We start from the raw sequence: 20,365 nt of genomic DNA, 5'->3' as shown, positions 1-20,365 counted from the left end.
AGTGTTTCCAGTACAGTCTAAATTGTTCTCGTGATCTGTCGAGACGTTTCAACCGAGAGTTCTATTAAACCAGCTCATTTTTGTGTAAGTATTATTAATCGGTAACACTAAAGGTTTTCTCGGTCAATTTCGGAAAATGAGCAGCCTATTTAACCATCAAGCTATTCTATTTCGCGCGAAATGGAATGCTACTGAAAAGGGTCATTCGATTTCGTTTTATGATTAGTCAAATGTAATGTTGCGTCATTCGATTCAACAAAATAATCATTCAATTTAACAATTCATCAAAGCAGCATTCAAATTCGCAGTCGCTTCTTGAGGCGTGTGTGTCTCGAAAAAGAATGACGATATACTAAATTGAACATAGTGCTAAAGGAATTTGACTCGACTCAAAACGAAATTGAATGGCCGAATTCTGAATTTGAAACGCAGTAACAACTAGAGAGGCAAAACAGCTTTAATTCGAGCGCATGAAAATGAAATTGGCTGCTCATTTTCCGAAATTGACCGAGAAAACCTATAGTATGTCAACTGTTTCAATATATTTTACATCGGTTCAAGACACTGAGGTCGATTTCACAAAGAGTAGGACTACTCATATATCTAATTAGGACGAGTTACTCGTCATAACGTGGGGCTAGCCGTACGTTTTTAATGTATCCTAGGACTAGTCTTAAGTTAGGACTAGTCCTAACTCTCTGTGAAATCGACACTTTTGTAAATATTGTCAAAGACCAGTATTCTCACTTGGTGCATTCCAACATGTATACAATCTGTGAAAGTTTTGACTCAATTGGTCATTGAATTTGCAAGAGAATGGAAGACTGAACCACACCCGGGTCAGTATGAACATGGTATGAACCACAATCGTGGTCAGACTAGACCACGACTTGGGTTAAATTAAACCAAAACTGGTCCAGTCGTCTTGCTCTACGACTTGGCTTGTGTTTCAACTGAACTATTATACTGGTTGAAGTGTCTGTGGTTTTTTTTTGTGGTTTTTTGTCTTTCGTTGGTAAAGGAAATCACTGCTAGCCATCTCATTCCGGTATACAATGGAGTACATCACTATAGTTCTAATGTTGGCCGTGTCTGCTGTTCTTGGATATAAGACTGGACCTCCCATAACCGAGTACGGCGCTCTGTGTACTGATATGATACCAACTGGCCACGGAGTGAGTCAAGCCACTGATACCGCCAACCCACCGTATACCATCACTACCAGCTCTGATAAATACACGGCAGGAGGCTCTCTGACTGGTAAGTAAACTCCGTGAGAAATCGGGATGCGGATGAGAGGAAATTTACTTATTTAAAGACTCTGGACACAACTGGTAATTGTCAAAGACCAGTCTTCTCGAAAACTACATCACTTCAGAGGGAGCCGTTTCTCGCAATGTGTTATACTATCAACCTCTCCCCATTACTCGTTACCAAAGGAAGGTTTATGCTGATAATTATTTTGAGTAATTACCAATAGTGTCCACTGCCTTTAAATAGGGCGGTATATTGGGTTAGAGTCAACCCAAAGAAATTGCCCGCATTGTCACCTTGACGTTGAAACATTAATCCATTTTCTGCTAGATTGCCAGTTATTTGACGACTTAGGAATATAATGTTGGTTTATAGTACTAATCAATACAACGAATTTGAAATTATTGGTAGGGAACATACTCTTTTTGTTTAAGTTGTTGATGGACTGTCCCGATGAAGCTATATAGTTAGCCGAGTGTGTAGCAGGTCCTCACAGACCAAGAGCTTGGAGACAACGCCCTAACCTTCTCTTCACACACCCCATTCACAAACCAAACAAAGAGCTCATAAAAAGCATCTTATTTACATCACCTCAATCATTCTTTAATCATGCACTTCTTTTCTTATTCTAACTGACCCAATGAATATGGAACTCCCAACCCTGTAAACCCCAACCAAAGCATTTTGCAACCCCTGGCACCTATTGTTATTACCTGCTTAGCTTCAATCAACCACGGCATTGCTGGATCGGGTGTCGGTTTAATACCATGCATTATTCATACTCTGGTTTACAGGTCATCAATATTCATATAAACTCATCAATATTCATGTCAGCTAGTGAATATGCATTAAAAAAACAAAAATACAGGGTTTCTATGTGAAAATTGCGTTACCAAGTGTTTTTTAAGTCAAACTGTGTGATAATGATTTACCATTGTTTGTTTTTTTGTTTTTTTCTAAGTTAAAGGAACGCGTTGCCTTGTATCGGGCGAGTTGGTCGATGGAAAGCGTTTGAAAACGTTTGTTGTAAAATGCATTGCTTTGAAAGGTGTTTAAAAAGTAGCATATAGTAATCCACACAAATATGCCTCGACATTGTATGGTTTTCCTTTTATTTTGCAAACTAACACGGTCGGCCATTTTGTGAAGTAAAACAATTTGACTCCACAAAATGGCGTGCCGTGTTAGTTCACAACGTTAAAGGAAAACCGTGCAAATTCGAGGCATACTTGTGTGGATTAAATTATTATATTTTTAAACATCTTTCTAACCATATTATGCATTTCATAACAAACGGTTTCAAACGCTTTTCATGGACCAACTCGACCGATCCAAGGCAACGTGTCCCATAGCTTTCCGTACGACTTATTTACGAATTGTTTTTTATTATTTTATTCATGTTACCCTTCCCAGGGTTATGGGGTCTGTTCCAGTTTCAGACTTCAATAACATTGTTTTTTATTGTGTCTTTTATTATCATTTCTTTTTGACCTACTTGTAGTTGAAATCACTGCAAAAGTGAGGGATTTTTCATCCAAGCTCGCCGCGCTGATCCCACCAAAGATATGGAGAAAGCGGTCGGAAAATTCGCCTACCCACCACCCAACACACAGTTACTTATGTGTCACGCCGTCAATGTAAGTTTCACTTTTTATAATAATAATAAATAAGACTTTTATGTAAAACGTAGTTACCAGAGATACAATGCTGCTAAAGAATGCTACGAAGAGGTCAGTTAATGGGCGAGAAGAGAACAGCTGCGTTTTTAATTTACATTTTAAATTCTGGAGTAAGTTGATGTTGCGAATGTGATTTGGTGGGGCGTTCCAGCATCGGAGACCAGCAACTGATGAGAATGACCCGTCCCCTGCCCTTTGTGTAAGTGCTAAGTGAACTCTTAGATTACGGCTTGAGTGGAGGCCACTTCGGCCAGGTTTGTTGAGGTTGAGAGACTCTGTGATATATCATGTGGAAGTATTCGTGGACCGACCTGACCGCTATGTTATATCTAGCTTTATTGAGCAAATCAATACACGTGTAATATCAAGAGGTAAAAGATAGAAAATCCACGCTTGTTTTTGCACGTTTCGCCGTGTCATGACATGTGTTTACAGTAAATCCGTAATTCTCGACAGCGAGAATTGATAATGGTTTTAATGTTTTCTCGAAAAGTAAAGCATTTCATTGAATAATATTTCAAGAGAAGTCTTTCACCATTACCTAGCCTTGCTCAAGGCAGTCGAATGATTCACTCCGAAAAAAGATCGCCGCTGTATAAAAACCCACCCGTATTCACTTTGTGTGACATCGTACGAAAATTTCGTCTGACGAAAAATATACATATTCATGAGCTGCATACTAGCATATCCGAGAGCCCCCCATTTTTGTTTCCACTTGTGGAAATTTTTCAATACAACACATTAAACCCGGAAGTTACAGACCCGACAAGGCTGTCGGCCTAACGGCCTCCGCATGCGGTTAGCGGTACGAGTGCGGATGACTTGTGTGCACAGTAGTCGTACGATGTGACAGTGTGTATACGGGTGGGTCATACGCACCACGCACAGGGTATACGGGTGGGTTTACAGTGTCGTATTTTCGGAGCGAATAATGCGACTGCCTTGAGCAAGGCTAACCATTACCTTCTGTAAACCCTTTATTAGTAAATCTGTGAGCTTTTTTTTTGTTTTCTGTGCCGAAAGTGTTTAATGGCTTTAAGTGAGAATAATCCAAATGATATTGAAGGGAAAGTAAAAAAATATAAATTAAAAAATTTAAATAAAGCGGTGGTCTATAGTGAAAGGACAAAGCAAGGAAAACTCAGAAAAACGGCGAAATGGCTGAAAAGACATAGGCCTAAGCCTACTGGCACAACATGAAGAAAAAGAATTGACCACAATAGACCAGCGGACCTTTAGTACTTTCTGCACTTGTCTTTTGTTTACAACAGTCGTCATGGGCACATTCTGACGATAAACACTGGCAGAGGGTAATCGCTGTATGGAAAGCACCTGCACAAGACGAAGGATCAATCCAGTTCAGGTGAGTCAATGGACCCTTCCCATGAAATATGCTAATTATTTATTAGGTTTGTTATTTTATGCATTCGTTGGGATACACCAATTGAGAATTTGACAATGTATTATTGCCAAACGTGTCCAGTGGCTTAGTAAGTTATGGATTACGAATATAATGGGTGGGTACTGCACCGCCATTATGACTACATCACTCACTGGCAAGACATGCCATACATTCCAAGTATTGTGGTAATGTAACAATGGGATCGTCAGGCTTGACCGGGCTGATGGCCGGAGGGGGCTGGTAGTCTTAATCCTGCACCGAACCGAGCTTGACCTGTGTCCCGTCTTCACTTACTCCAGACTGGCTATACTGTGTCTGCTGCCCGGAGTGTCAAACCCCAACGATGACCGTCTGATTTTTCCCTCATCCGATCCTGTTTGGTTATTTCACTTCTGAATAAATGATAAGGCACCAAACAAATAATTGTGTTTTATACTTGGCAGTACACGCTAAATACTAACTCAACCTAAACTTAGGTATTACTCGGCGAGCCGAGCGCTCACCAAGTTTTAAAGTTCTTTAAAATAGTGTTTGCTATATCCTTACAGAGCCACTATCGTTGGTGAACCGAAAGAGAATTTCTACGTGGGTGTGATGTCTTCTCCTGTCACATTCATGGCTGGGGATGCCGTGACCGTTACTCCTCCTCCACCTCCTCCACGTAAGTACATACTCTCTTAATGTAAAAGAGTAAAAAAACACTCATTTTGTCCACCTCTTAATGTAAAAGAGTAAAAAAACACTCATTTTGTCCACCATATCACTCTTGCAAAGAGCAATATGGCAGGCTCTCCTCTCCAGCTGGTCCTTGCTGGTTGTTTATTTCAATGTGTTGTTGTGTTCTTTAGGACCAGCTGGAGAGGAGAGCCTCTGGACATGTGTGTTTTGTTTTGTTTTTAGGCAAATCTTCGGCATGTAGCTGTTTCTTTTTCCTTCCTCTGTACCTGAATTGCTCATTGCGTTTTAGTGGTTTTTTTTTTTGTCTCTAATTAATGTGCACATTTGCACTTGTTATCAACCCAAGAATATGAAAATATAAATATTGTCGGGTCTTCATGTTTTGACAAATTTTAATGAGGCCATCTCTCTACCTATTATTGTTGTTGTGGTTTTTTATGATGTAGTCCTATAACGGCCATTTTTTTTTTTTTTTTTTACGCCTGCTCCTTTTTTCGATTTTTACTGGTTAATTTTTCAAATTTTGCTGTTTAGGATAATTTTTCTGGATAGATATATGTATTTTCGGTGGCTTTAACTTAATGTGTTTGATTGGTTATTTATTTATTTGTTTAATTGTACATGTATCTTAATTGTTTTATATGATCATGCTTTGTGGATCTTATTTTTGACCTTTTAATTATTTAGCTTTTTGGGGGTTAAAATGAAAGTCTGTATTGTTGTTAAGCGCCTGGGAGCATTTTTAATTGATTTGGCGCTATTTATTATTATTATTATTATTACCTATAGTTTTTAGGCCTACCGTTATAAACTCGTATTCAAGCTAGAAATGTGATCGAATTGTTTATAGTTTTTGGGATTATTTTATTACCTATCTTCTTCGTTTTTTCTTCTTTTTTCAGGTCCAGATCACACAGGCGGTAAGTTATTATTTTTACATCTACTCTGTGTGTTTATTTAAAATTATTATATTTGTTTACTTACTATTGAGGGGCGGGGCTTACGTACGGACCTTTAAGTGTCTTTTTTACGAACAAAGGACCAAATTGAAGAGTTTTTTTTTTTTTTATAACTACCCATCTTACAATTTGTGTATCTTGTGTTCTCATAAACAGAACCAGATCATACGGACGGCGAAGGTAAGTCACTAGTCACTATTTTCTCATTTGGAATTATTAAATTTACTTAATCATTTACATTATACTTGACCAATTATTTATTGACTAAATTTTTATTTTGTATTTGTTTTTTTCCATTTATTTCATCCGTACTTTCACTTATTTATTTAATTTTAGGAATTTAGTTGCAACGTAATAACACACAGAGTGGACCATGGGTCGATTTCACAAAGAGTTAGGACTAGTCCTAACTTAGGATTAGTCCTAGGAGATATTAAAACGTATGCCTTAAAAAAAGTTAGGACTAGTAAACTCGTCATAACTCAAGATAAGACTAGTCTTAACTATTTGTGAAATCCACCCCAGGGAGGGCTCACTTTAAAAAAAAAATATTCAAATAAAAATTAAAAACAAATCGTCGCAGAATCAGGTTTCCGGCCCAAATTACCTCAAGATTGCATTGGTGTGGCTGATGGTTAACTCAATTTCTGCTTAGCAAAGACATTTTTCAAGCAGTATTTTCTGCCTCTTTAATAGCTTTGTGAAATTGGTATACATGTAGTGTTGATTTACAATCCATTGAATATAATTTCGTTCTTTCTGATTTGTTGATTTAGGTACTGGTTGCACTCATGGAATCTCCTTGGTCCTTTCAGCAGCTGCTTTCTTCATGGCGGTTACCCTAGCTAGGTCTCAGTAGATACTTGAGAAAAGCTTTCAATAGACCTTTCCAAATAAATTTGTAAATTTCACATGCACTTGCGCACTAACAGTTTGGTTGGCAAAATGAGGGAACATTGCGCTGTTTCGTAAACGCAGATGCGAATGTGTGTCTGCCATGTGTCTGCTTCTTGCACATCTCTATGGCGTTTGCCAACCAATAGGGTCTGTACGCTTGCGTGAATGTAATTTGCATTTTTCACGGGAAGGGGATACTGTCAGAGAGACAATTATTACATTGCTTCTTAGAGATTTCTGAAATCAATTAATAGCAGGTGTTAGTTTTTAACTGTTTTTATCTTTATTGATGTTACTTTTAAGTATTTAAAAAGTGGTTTTTTGTTAGTTTCAGTTGTTTGTGTTCATTATGATTATAGAAGTGTATTTTGGGTTTTCTTTTTTCAAACTTGCTTTGTGTCATATCGGGGCTGAGCTTTCTAGCGCATCGAGCTCATTTAAGTTCCTGTGATTGTGTTATCGGAAAGTGTGTTCGAATACCTGCTGGTACACTAACTTAAAGTCACCTGGAAGTGGTATTTTTTCAAAATAAAGCTTTTGTCACTAATACATGTGTTTTGATGAGTGGAATGTGAATAAACAATTAACTAAGGTTTTACAAAATCAGTTCTTATGTTATTTACAAATTTAAGAGTAGACCCCGACCCGAGAGGGCGCTGTTCGTGACGTCAATCGAGGCAGACTTTGCCTGTAATGCGCAGAGTAAACACAATTGCAAAGTACATGTACGGACTAAGTTGTGAGTTTGTACGTTTCAAAAAAAGAATTTTGTGTTTTTTTCCGGCAATGCCGACCAGGTGTATTGCTGCTGAATGCAGAAAAACACTTTTTGAAATGTACCAACTCACGACTTGCACGTACATGTACTTTGCACGTGTGTTTACTATACGCATTGCAGGCAAAGTCTGCCTCGATTGACGTCACAAAAGGGGTAGGCGGAGACAGCCCCAAAACAACTTTATATATTTTTTAAACATATAAATCGTGACAAACAATTACTAAAAAAAATTGTTTTATTGTTCGTAAGCATATACTCTTATGTTTAAAAGAAAAAAAAAATCTATTTACAGGTGACTTTAAGCGCCCGTAAACCTGTGAGGGTTGAAAGCTAATGATATAAATGTTACGCAACTTTTTAAGTACATGTAGGCCTACATTTAATTTGGCTGACGGTGCTGCATACTCCTAAGGAGTTGAAACGGTTTCAGGAAAAGCTTAGAGCCCAGTGAACAGGGTGTGGGGTAGCGCGATGAGCTTTAAGGGGCTTTTAAAAACAGTTTAAAAAAAAAACTGACATAATTTACCATTTGTAAACCATCCGAATTGGTATTTTGTGATAAGGACCACAAGAGGGCGGTATTACTTTTTTTAACGAACTATAATTTGTAACGTCAAAACCATTTTTACTGACTGTTCTCCTGTAGGAAATAACCGCTTCAGATTTTATCCGAAATCTTAAAAAAAAAACGCTACCACCTTTTGAAGTAAAACTTGTATAGGTGAGTTCTTTTAATCTTAACATTATAGAGGATTGAAACAGAAAAGGGTTCCAATAACCAAACGTATTCATTTCATTTCAGTGGTTCACATTAACTGTGACTTTAGTTGGGCTAGTCTTTAAAAAAAAGTGGCCGGCGTGTTGCAAACCTCATAAAAGAGGTATTAGGCCTGCTAGAATTGTTGTGTTTATTTCTTTAAACCACTCGTTGATTTATAGATGTGTTATTTAGTTATCGAGTCGCAAGACTCTCCAAGAAAATAAATTAAGCAGTCTGACATCCAGGGCTCAATTTCATCGAGCTGCTTAAGCAGAAAATATTGCTTAAAAGTTTCTTGGTTAGCATAAATGAGCAGGATACCAGTGAAAAACGGTACATGTGGCATAGTTTGGCTGGTTATAACATTCTGGTAAGCAAATGTTGTATGTGCTTTAGCAGCTCTATGAAGTTGGGCCCTGGTCTGGGATTTGACAAATAATAAACAAATACAGTAAATAAAAAATCACTAATTATTTGTCAAACGTTGTTAATTTCAGAGCGTTTTGTTCACTTTCTCCCAAAAATAAGAGCTGGTTTAACCCTTGCCAACATCAAATTTTCGAAAACGGGCGAGTAGACTCTTGGCTAAAAAGAAAATGGTTAAAAATATTAACTTAAAATTTAGCTTTCTGGTTATCCTGATGCTGACTGTAAATTGTACTCCTTTACAACAAGAAAATCCGATTAGATTTTAAAGCCTATCCAACAAGTACTTTGTCAATTGCGATTTTATTTAAAGGCAGTGTACACTATTGGTAATTACTCAAACAAATTATCAGCATAAAACCTCACTTGGTAACAAGTAATGGGGAAAGGGTGATAGTATAAAACATTGTGAGAAACGGCTCCATCTGAAGTGACAGAGTTTTCGAGAAAGAAGTAATTTTCCATGAATTTGATTTCAAGACCTCAAGTTTAGAATTTGAGGTCTCGAAATCAAGCATTGAAAGCACTCAACTTCGTGTGCAAGGGCATTTTTTATTTCATTCATATCTCGCAACTTCGACGACCAATTTAGCTCAAATTAGATACACCAAGTGAGAAGACTGGTCTTTGACAATTACCAATAGTGTCCACTGCCTTTTACTTCAAAATAATTTTAATTATAAAGGAATCGCCGTTGGAAAAGATGACCCATGACACTGACATCTTACTTAAAAGTTAAACATTACATTTTATTATTAGATATATTTTTGCAAACAAGACAAAAACATGAACATGCATCCATAAGTGTAACATAATATATATATTTATAACACACCTCTTGCTTGTTCTGTATTCTGGTTGGCTGAAACACGGTCACGTGTGATGAACTGCTATAGTCTAGTGATCGCGCGCGCGTGTTTTGCGGGAACTAGTACCTGAGCGGGCACTAGTCTTTGAAAATAGTGCCCGGTTACAGCGCCCTCTCCTGACTTGAACCGTGAACTGTAACTGCAAAACATCCTTTCTTTTCCAGATTTCTGTTCTTATTTGACATTAAAGACCGAGCTGTGTTATAAAACACATATTGACTGGCATAATTTAGTAACTAGTGTACGTCTATTCCCTCTCGGGCCTGTGAGTGACCAGAAGAGGGACCTATTGTGGTCACTCAAAGTCCCTCGGGGGAATAGACGTACACTAGTTACCTCATTGCCAGTCAATATGTGTATAATATATATCTGCTAATGAAACCAAGGATGCCTTGTAAGTGAAGTTAGTGAACTTAAATCACTGTAGCTCACAAGCCTGATGGAAACCTGTAAACAAGGGTGCTTGATGTGTACACACAATTTGAAAAAAAGGTCATAATTCTGCTTCTGGTGCAGAAGATTCAAGGTTTGTTAAACCACCTTAAGATCGTCTCGGTGAAGGCACTAACCCCGGCATTGACAATATTATTTACTTAAAGAAATTACCAACAATGAGAGACTGAGTAACACGACAACAACTATTATGATATTATTTCAAAAAAGAAACTTGAAAACCATCTAAAGTATTTCCTAAAAGTATTTCGGTCAAAATGCTGAAACTAAATCGCTAGCCATACAACATAATCTGCTTGTTTCAGTTTGTGAGTATTGCATGACTTATATGTGCTTCTTTTTAAAGTACTGCGGGACAAAACACCACATAAAGAATCAAACCCAAGAACACCTGGCGCCATTTTGTGACAATGTGCTTCCTAAAATAATGTGTGGTCGTGGGTTCGATTGCACATGGGCTCCTTGCAGACCCCCAACCCCCAATCCCAACATCAAGAATCATCATACTGGATTAGGATGCATTATGAGGGAAATCGGCCAACTTTACGGGCAGTTTGAAACCACAGTCATGCGTTCCGCGTTAGCCTTTTGCCAAGGCCTCCGTGGCTTGGATAGCTTCATAGAGCTGATATCCCAAGCGAATTGAAGGGGAGACCACGCACTGGTGCAGCCATGGGTGCCTTCTACAACTTGATTGCCATTTTCTTTTTTTATCTCGTATTTTGCTACTAAATCGGTAGCAAAAGTCCACTTCACAGAACCATTTATATAATTGGTCAGTGATCAACGCGGCTGCGTTAAGAGTATAAGCACTTGACGCTCCCGAAAGCCAAATTAATGCAACTTGCCCGAAAAGATGGCGTCTATTTGGGAACTATATCTATAATTATACAGAATATCTATGAATTATACTGCCACCTATAGTCTGAGCCCAATTTCACAAAGTCTGTAAGCACAAAAAAACTTGCTAAGCCCAACCACTCTTTTGCTTAACAATAATTAGGTTACCAGCCGGAATACCATTCAGTTACCATTGCTTCGACTGGTACCCCGTTCTCTTCTTACCCAATGAATTTGCAAAGCAAAATGTTCTACTTGACAGCTTTATGAAAATAGGCCCTGAGAACAAAGTAGGCACAAAGATACAAATTATTATTCTGAAAGATATGTATGGAGTACCAAAAGTGGACAAACAATTTTCATCAACATTTCTGAAGGCAGAAATTTAAAATTTGATAAAAGGGACTGTATTTAAACATAATTTCTAATTTTACTCTACCAGGTTTTGGGGGGAAATGGGTTGTCAACTTTTGGTCCTCCATAGTGATGCTCCTCAGTGACACAGAGTCCATAAAGTCTGGTCTTCATAGGAGTTTCAGCCCGGTGTGGTTTTATTTACTGACGACGGGCAGCCAGCAGGGCTGCGAGACCCAAGGCGATGGTAGTCATCAGCACAAGTGGTACGGTAACGGATGATGCTACCAAAAAAAAAAGTATAAAAAGAATATAGGTGGCGTGTCATGGCCTAGCGGTTAAGAGCACCGGATTCAAACTCTGGTGTTTCTAATCAGTAGAGTGTGGGTTCGATTCCCAGTCGTGACACATGTGTCCTTAAACAAGGCACTTAACCAGAGATACTGTTCGAAGTTTCGAGACCACACCGCTTGTTTCGGAGCCAACACTCCCAACAAAAGAGTTTACACAGTTTACTATTTATTTAAAGTTTCTTATTACACTGAACCATGATGCTTCGTCCTTCGGATGGGACCTAAAGCCGCTGGTCCCGTGTGTGTTTTGTAACGCGCATAAAAACCAATGTACTTATCAAACAGAAATGGGATTCGCCCCGGTGTTCCTGGTTTGATTTGCAGCATATTGCGCCTCAGCACTTTGTAAACCATTACCATGAAGGAGTATGTATCATGATTCCAACGTAGTCCCACATACCTTGCAGGGAAATACTGAATAATGTGAAAGCGCCATGAGCGTCACTGAGTGACGGATATGCGAGCTATATTATAAGAAGCCATTTGTTATTGTTAGTTTTAAAAACATTTTGTGTAGTTATAAGCGTATGTACTTTCTTTCCCATTGTTGTTGGTGTTTTTAAATGGTGTTATTTATTGTTTGATCAGCATTCACTGGATATGTACATGTAATGTTTTTTTTTTTTTTTTTTTTTTTTTTTTTTTACATTGTCTCTGCTGCGCCTTGAACAACTGATTGGATTGATTTGGCGCATTACAAATACCTATTATTATTCTATTTATTATTAAGCTATAATAATTGCTAGTGTTTTGTTTTCCTTTACTGACTTTATTCATTACAATGAACAGTAATCTCACCTGTTGATGATGGTGTTGTGCTAGCTATTGACGAAGAGGGAAGAACAAGCAAATATAGTTACTAGATTGTTTTGGTATTGTTGTAAACAATAACATTGTTGAAAACAATAATACAAATAGAATGAGTAATACAAAAAAAGGAGAAACAAATAACCTGCTTGCAGACTGTTTTATGGCTTGTTGTAAGCACATAAACTCCCGTATACTACCCAACGAAACATAAACCATTTATCTGAGTAATAAATTAGTTATCAAACAAATTCGGTCTTATTTGTTTGTTGACTAATTTATTTCACATAATTTTATTGTTTATATTTTCGCATCTTTTACTCTGTTGCCATTAAAACTACTTCTAATCTTATACCTAAAGGGTTTCGATACCTTTTGTAGATCAAGTTTTTAACCATGACACAAATCCCTAGTCACTGAGAATGAAGGTGTATTTAATTTACCCTTGAGAAAAAAAGGTAAAAATCACAGAGTAATGTTGTCAGGGGAGTCGAGTCACGTAAACCCGTTGTACATGCTTAAATAATTTTCGTGATTTTTTTTTACTAAATTCTCAAAAACAACAGCACCTCAGCAAGTAATATTTTAAGGGAAGCTTTCTTAAACTAAAAATTTAATGTAAATCTGTGGACGTAAATTGTGTTTCTTGTCGTATCAAAAAGTAACCAGTGGTCGATTTCACAAAACTCTTCCTAACTTAGGATTAATCTTAGATCTTAGGACGAGTCCCAGCCCTGCACTGTAGCATGCAGACCTCAAGATTAATCCTAAGTTATGACGAGTTACTCGTCCTAACTTAGGATAGGATTAATCCTAGCGTTTCGTGAAATCGGCTGCAGACCCTTTAACCGATCCAGTGTTCGTATCTTGCGACTGTGTATTTTTTATTTTACTTCGATAAACTTACGGGTTTGGGTGAAGTCCATCACATCAGACGTAACATTCATGTAAAAGTGGGACCGGTTAGGCACTCCTTTCACAATGATGGCCCTATTTCACAACACGTGAATGACAGGAGGAAAACCACTATTAGTAATGATTAAGAGGTATCTACTCAATAGGACTTAACGCTTGATAACCTAGTTTTAAATGAGTTACCGAAGTTTTTTATTGCAACCTCACAGCCCGGGTTTTGGCCAACCAAAGTTGGAAAACTACGGGAAGCCAAAAAAGCAAAGCAAAGACTGATACAAAAATATTCAAAAATGGTGTTGAGTGTGTTAGAAACCTAGCAACCAATTTTGAGAGGTAATATTAATTACAATTAAACTTGAAATGTTGAACCGGTATGCCAACCAGTCTTTTCATATGACCGTGACGTCACAAGAGTTTCATAGAAGCAAGTAAAAAAAGACAGAGTCACTCCACAGAGGCTCCTGAAGACTCACTTGAACATGATTGGTCCTTCGTCTTGCATCGGGGCATTCCAGGTGGCTTCAACCGTGGTCCGCTCGTCGCTATTAGAGTGGCCCCATGCCGACTGCAGAAGAAACATATAGAGAAACAAACAAAATACTACAAACCGTCATACGAGATTTAATATAGTGGGCCACCATGTGCCCGTCCAAGAAGAGTCAACTAACCCTCCTTGTAGACTAGTCACCTTTCTTTATCCGCAAGGATAAAGACAGACGTTAGCTTCACAGAACCAGCGATTTCATTGGATACAGATTTCATTGGATACGTGCACTGACGTAAGTTTTCATATCTGTGTTTTGATTGGTCCGAGGTAATTCTGACTTCAACTGTCGACTTCTGACCAGCATTGGACTTGTACAAGTGACACACTCACTCGAACGACTCGTTTGGAAGCCTAGTCGTTCACGCCAATTGCCGTTTTCGCTACAGTATCACTGGTTCCCCTCTGTGCTTTACACATGTTTGCATGGAACAGGCTATCGGGACCATGCAAGAAACCATGGTCATGAGGCTGGTTCTAAGATGATTGACCGCAGTATTCAACCAAGGTTTGAGTTAAAAAAATAGTCAGCTTTTAGTTAACCACAGTGGGTGCACATATTTGAACAGAATGTCCTGCCACACCTGTTTATGGTGGTTAAAATAAACCCGAGCGCTAGGTGGAAGGTGGATACTCACATTAGCGACAGTACACTCCAGTAGCTGTGTGCCATTTGGTGCACCAGAGAACGTTCCGATTGCTTCATCGGTGTCCATGGAGAGATTAGTACGGCGTGCTTGAATGAAGAAGCCCTTGAACATAGTTGCCCCCATACCGGCAATGGTTACTGGTAGTAATAACAACAGTCCGAATGATAAAAATACGTTGAGATCGTGATTGTTGTTTGGTTTTAGCAATTTTAGGGTGATTGTTCATTTACTTGTCTTGATGTTTTAATTCTGCTGTGTGTTTGTTATGTGTCAGTCAGATTGGTGTAGTGGTGTCTCGTCTCGCCTTCCACACCCGGTTCGAATGCCATCGAGGGAAGCCTACTATGTGGATTGGGTTTTCAGTCCCTACCTGAGTGCATGGATTTTAATTAAATAATTCTCTGGGGTTTTCCCTCCCACATTTAAAACTGACGTCATTTTCTTCATCATATTCTCTTCGTTTGGCTCTTATATAGCCTAAAGAATATAGATTCAGCTACTTACTAATAACTCGTCCTTTTCTGAGATAAGACTATAGTCTTAATTTATTTGTGAAATCCACCCCAGCAGCCGATTTCACGAAACCCTAAAAGAGTGATCCTATCTCGAGTTTTAGACAGTGACTCGTCCTATTCCTAGGATGGGTTCACTGCGTCCTACGTCTTCGGATACGGAACTGAACTTGTCCTTACTCCAAAGATTAATCCTAAGTTATTGGAAGAGTTTGATGAAATCAACGGCAGGTCACAGATTATACACGCATACAATTGCACTTTACCTGTCACCGTACCACCGGCATAGTACATATCCGAACTCGTGGTGATCGTGTACGGCGGGTTGTCCATGTCTGTAGCCAGACTCACACCACCGTTGTGATCCGTCGGAATCATATCTGAACACAGCCCAGCATTAGCCACGGGTGGACCTCTACTGTAAGCCAGTGCAGCTGGGACAAGGAACAGCAGTAAGATGGCGTACATATTCGGTTGCTTGAGATGAGTCTGGTCGACTGTGAAATGTGTGGACAGATTAACGACTGCAACGAAAAAGAAAGAGCAGACAATATTTAAAAAAAACAATTACCGAGTCGCGCAGAATAACACTGCTGCACAGGTTGGTTTTGGTAAATATTATGTCTGTATGCACCAAAACCAAACCTTGCACTCTAAGAAAGTGTCAGCCATACCTCTGTTCGTGGTAAGGGCGCCTCAGAAAGCCTATACAATTTGAAAGGATAGTTTATTTTATACCCTTCTCTAGAACTGCAGCACATGGTACAGATAGTAGAAGCAGCAGCAAGCTCCACTACAGCAGTAGGAGGGGTAACTAGTTTTCAGAGACCTGCATGTACTGTGGTCTTTTAACCTACAATAGTACGGGCCATTTCAAAGGGAATGAACAGGGAATGACTTTTTCAAACATGCATTCATGTGGAGCATTCTTCTTATGTTATTTCCTTTGTCCCGTCACTTAACACTTTTCCATATACTATGTACCCCTGTACAAATATGTCTTTAGAATTTCCATGTGGAGACCTTTTTAGTTTGTCCATTTTTTGGTTTGTCCATGGTTTCCATGAAACACCGAAAATGAGCCGAAGAATGTCCTACCATTAATAACATTCGTAGAGAAAGGACAAGTGAGTGACCTTTAGGAACACGTTGCCTTGGATTGGACGAGTTGTTTGTCTATAAAAAGCGTTTGTAACCATTTTTGTTAAATGCATATGGTTAGAAAGATGTTTTAAAAGTAGAATACAATGATCCACACAAGTTTGCCTCGAAATTGCGAGGCTTGCACTTTACTGTGCGAACCAACACGGTCGGCCATTTATGGGAGTCAAAATAAACAGATAAACAAAATACCCAACATCATAATAAAACATAAAAGGGAACACTAGTTGTGTGATAACAATAAATACTAGAGAAAATGGGCCCCGCAACTCTTGCTGGAAAAAGAAACCATGTCGAAATATACCATTGTTATCCATTAGAGACGTTTTGTAGTCACTTTGGTTGGGGAGTGAGGAATCCAGCAAAAACACACGAAAATACCATGGCTGGGACATTAATTTATGCACCAGACAAATCTATATATGGATATTCTTTTGAATATTTTATGTTGTGCATAATAGATTCATGATCCATTGAATATCATTGCTTCAAGGGCTGACGATTGCACGTTTAGTATTGTCACTCTTAAACTAGTTCCATTGTGTGCTGTCTGTTACCCTCCACACATAGATTTTCTTGTGAATAGTAGCTGTGTATGATTCATGTTTCGCTGAATAATGTGGCAATAACAAACTTTTATCATTTTGAACTGAATGCCTGATTTATTATCTAGAGGTAAATGCTTGAGGCCAGTAAGAATAATGTGCACGTATACCATGTAGTTTTTCTTGGAAACCGTTTGCTAACAGCCATTTATGTTACCCTTGGAAATAAAGTCAGAAAATTTATAAGTTTGCTTGTTGCATAAAATTAAATTGAAGATGATGCCTGAATTGATTTTTACAATCAGAGCTGGACTCTAGACTGACGTGTTGGACTCCATGCACACTACAAGTGGTTCAATAGGTAGTGCAATTCCAATACTTATGCTGATGTTCTGATGATTTGTCAGCATCAACAGGAGGTTCCAACAACTTTGTCCTCTCCTGCTTTCAAAAACACCAACATGATTTACATACGACGTGCTGTACACAGACTACGTTTGTACAGCTTTCATGAAGATACAATGATCTTGTTAATTGAATGTTAATTACTCGTTAATTAATCACGTTGTGAACCAAATTTGTACAGATCTGTATGAGTTAACACAATCTACTTCCATGACATGTAAAATTTCAAAGATTAATAGCTAAACAAAACAGTCTTGATTGGTTATATCTTACTTTGAGCGCACCTTTATCAAAACATAAAGTTTTGGCTGCAGGGGACTTTGTGATGAACTCGGAATCCTGTCTTTCCGAGATGTCACATCTTTGCCAATTCCGTATATCCGAGTTTTTATATCTTGCATTCCGTGTTTTCGCGTAGAGTTTCTTTGAAATACGTGTTTCCGCAATTGTGTATCTTTGAATTCTATGTTCGTACTTTTAGGATGTCGTCATCCCGAGATAAATTACCACAGCAAGACGACATCCTACTTTTAGGCTATCGACATCCCGAGATTAATTATTACAGGAAGACGACATACTACTTTTAGGATGTCGACATCCAGACCTAATTATCTCGGTTTGTCGACTTATTTGCGTTTAGGATGTCGTCATCCGGAGATAATTTTGTCAGGATCTCAACATGTCGGATGGCACCTCAAGAGCTCCGTACAAAAACCTCACAGTGATAAGTAAAAACAAAAATGTCCTCTGGGGTCAAATGTCATGAAAACGAGACAAATGTCCCAACCAGTCGGCTTATTCTGCAGGTATTTAAGGCTACACTTCGATTCTGTTAAAGGCATCGCACACTATTGGTAATTACTAAAAAAATTATTTTTGGAAAAAAACCTACTTGGAAACGAGCAAATGGGTCTCGAAATCAAGCATCTGAAAGCACACAACTTTGTGTGACAAGGTTGTTTTTTCTTCCATTATTATCTCGCAACTTTGACGACCAATTGAGTTCAAATTTGCACAGGTTTGCTATGTTGTGCATATGTTGAGATACAGCTAGTGAGAAGACTGGTCTTTGACAATTACCAAAGGTGTATTGTGTCTCTAAAAGTCATCTTTGCGAGGTGAATTTGCTGTTATCTGATTTTGTGTTGTGACATTTTAAAGGAGATCCTTGGGAAATATAGTTGAACTGGACAAACACTGTTGATCAGGAAGGACGTTGGTGTAACTTTACATACGTCCAGGGTTGCCTTCGCGGAGGAAGAACCAAACGTGTTTGAAAAGGAAAGAAGACTAAAAAGAATCAGGCAATAAATATAGGCCGTGGTCAAGTTTCCGTTGTTCACTATAGTTTCCGCAAACCGATTAAATAGCAACATTTATTTCCTTGTAGCTGACAAACAAAATTGCAAATCATTGCAACTGTATACAAATTACAGATCAGATCATGCTTTATCATTTATGAGGCTTCATATGTAAACAAATTTAAGCTACTGTGTATTTACTTTGGATGCAAGTAAACTTACACAACAAAGTTTCATGTGCTTGTCCATCGTATAGCATTATTTAAACAGTTCGAACAATCTGCATTTTCGTTTGCACTTATATGACATGCAATGGTGACTGCTCATTCTGACACCCCTAGTGTTCCGGAAACCCCTTATTCCAACACCCATGTTCCGACACCCCTATGTTTTAACAAACCTATGTTCCAACAAACTATAGCTATGTTTCGACACCCTTATGTTCCGACATCCCTATATTCCAACAAACCTACGTTCACAAACTCACCCATGATTTACACGCTTTAGGGTTAAGGTTGAGGTTAGGGTTAGATTAGGGTTAGAACTAGGAAAATACACAAGGCGGGTTTCGTAGTTTTTTACCGTCGTATTACAAACATACGTGACATAATAGCCATAGCTTTATCCACGTATCAATTTCAGCCTGGTAGCCGGGGATAACTTGATGCAGACTGTCGTTTCAGTCATATTTAATATCGAATAGAAATATATTTGATTTGATTTGCGGTAACGCCATGTGTGTATCTACGGTCTTCTGAGCTTGTCTGGCTTTATAGTCTACTTACCAGATTGAACTAGGGAACTAGTCTTGCTTTACATCCTTCTAGAATATCACAAACAAAAAAGTTCTCAGAAGAAAATCCTACCTGGCAAGTAGATATACACACATTTCATACATTTCATACATTATCAAAACATGACACAGTCGCAAAATTTACACTCAAGCATAAAGTTTTGTACAGTTTTGTTTTTCCGCATGTAAACGTAAAACATGCTTATTTGTGTTTGAATGCTTATACAAATCTTTGAGCAGTTATCATTTCAACGAGTTTAAAAAGTAAACACAATTTGATAGTGTAGTTTCAAAATTAAGCCAAGCATTATTTACCTTTCTTTTTGTAGTAGAGCTGTTCTTCTGAAACAGGCCCAACTGACGCAGCACAATCACTCACTGTGTGACAGTGTTGATCGAGTGGTGTTTATAACCTAACTCCGAATGAGTTGTAGCCTTTTGTCAAAGCCTTTATGGCTTGGGCAGCTTCGTATATCCGCGTTTCCAAGCGACTAGAACGGAAGACTATACGCACATGCGAATGGCGATACTCGCACGCGTGGTCTCCTATTCCAGTCGCTCCGCTCTTTACGAGAAGCTGTCCAGGCCAAGAAGGCCTTGGCAAAAGGCTAGGTGAGCGATGATGAGTATTGAGTTTGGTATAATGACTGCCCTGCTCAAACATTGTCGGGTCACCATGACTGGTTTCGATGAGGAAGTAGCCTCCATGGTCCCCTTGGTAACTATCAAGGCTTTATGTAAATGAGCATCCTTATTATTAATAGGTTTCGGTTTGGTTCGTTTCCGAAGAAACAAAGAGAAAAAAAACACACCAATACTTCGTTCACAGGAATGACACCGGGGTAGTTGCTGTGACTCTGTATAATGAATGTAACATGGAAATAAACTGGTAATAATAAGCTGTTTCGTATAAATGCCGCATTTTACAATAATTGTATCAATGCGCCTTACATTAGTGGCGTCCCGGTGACTGGGCCGATCACAGTCATGACATCTTTCTCTGCTCCCTTAGGAGAGTATACATCCCCAG

General features: G+C 38.5%; 2 protein-coding genes across 3 annotated transcripts; one reads left to right on the top strand and one right to left on the bottom strand.

Moving 5' to 3' along the window:
* LOC117299008 (putative defense protein Hdd11) lies at positions 1–7,432 on the top strand. The gene is given in 9 exon segments (XM_033782417.1): positions 1–84; positions 1,022–1,260; positions 2,756–2,772; positions 2,775–2,891; positions 4,205–4,296; positions 4,884–4,996; positions 5,916–5,933; positions 6,129–6,152; positions 6,749–7,432. Coding segments are annotated over 8 exon segments (669 nt in total). The 5' UTR covers positions 1–84; positions 1,022–1,055; the 3' UTR covers positions 6,832–7,432.
* A 2,736-nt stretch (positions 7,433–10,168) lies between these two features.
* LOC117299007 (putative defense protein 3) lies at positions 10,169–19,757 on the bottom strand. Of its 2 annotated transcripts, XM_033782416.1 has the most exons (8): positions 19,651–19,751; positions 19,328–19,408; positions 15,397–15,654; positions 14,607–14,755; positions 13,898–13,989; positions 13,417–13,499; positions 12,501–12,524; positions 10,169–11,633 (listed from the first exon to the last, which is right to left on the bottom strand). In XM_033782416.1, the coding sequence occupies exons 3-8, from the start codon at positions 15,596–15,598 to the stop codon at positions 11,551–11,553; spliced, it is 633 nt and encodes a 210-aa protein (XP_033638307.1). In that variant the 5' UTR covers positions 15,599–15,654; positions 19,328–19,408; positions 19,651–19,751; the 3' UTR covers positions 10,169–11,550. The 2 variants fall into 2 exon arrangements, with proteins under 2 accessions (XP_033638307.1, XP_033638306.1); XM_033782415.1 differs by lacking the exon at positions 19,328–19,408 and having other exon boundaries at positions 19,651–19,757.
* Positions 19,758–20,365: the final 608 nt, after the last annotated feature.

Source organism: Asterias rubens, chromosome 13 (genome assembly GCF_902459465.1).
Source record: "Asterias rubens chromosome 13, eAstRub1.3, whole genome shotgun sequence".
Lineage (NCBI taxonomy): Eukaryota > Metazoa > Echinodermata > Asteroidea > Forcipulatida > Asteriidae > Asterias > Asterias rubens.
Note: the sequence above shows the minus strand (reverse complement) of the source record. Positions and strands in the feature narration are given on the sequence as shown.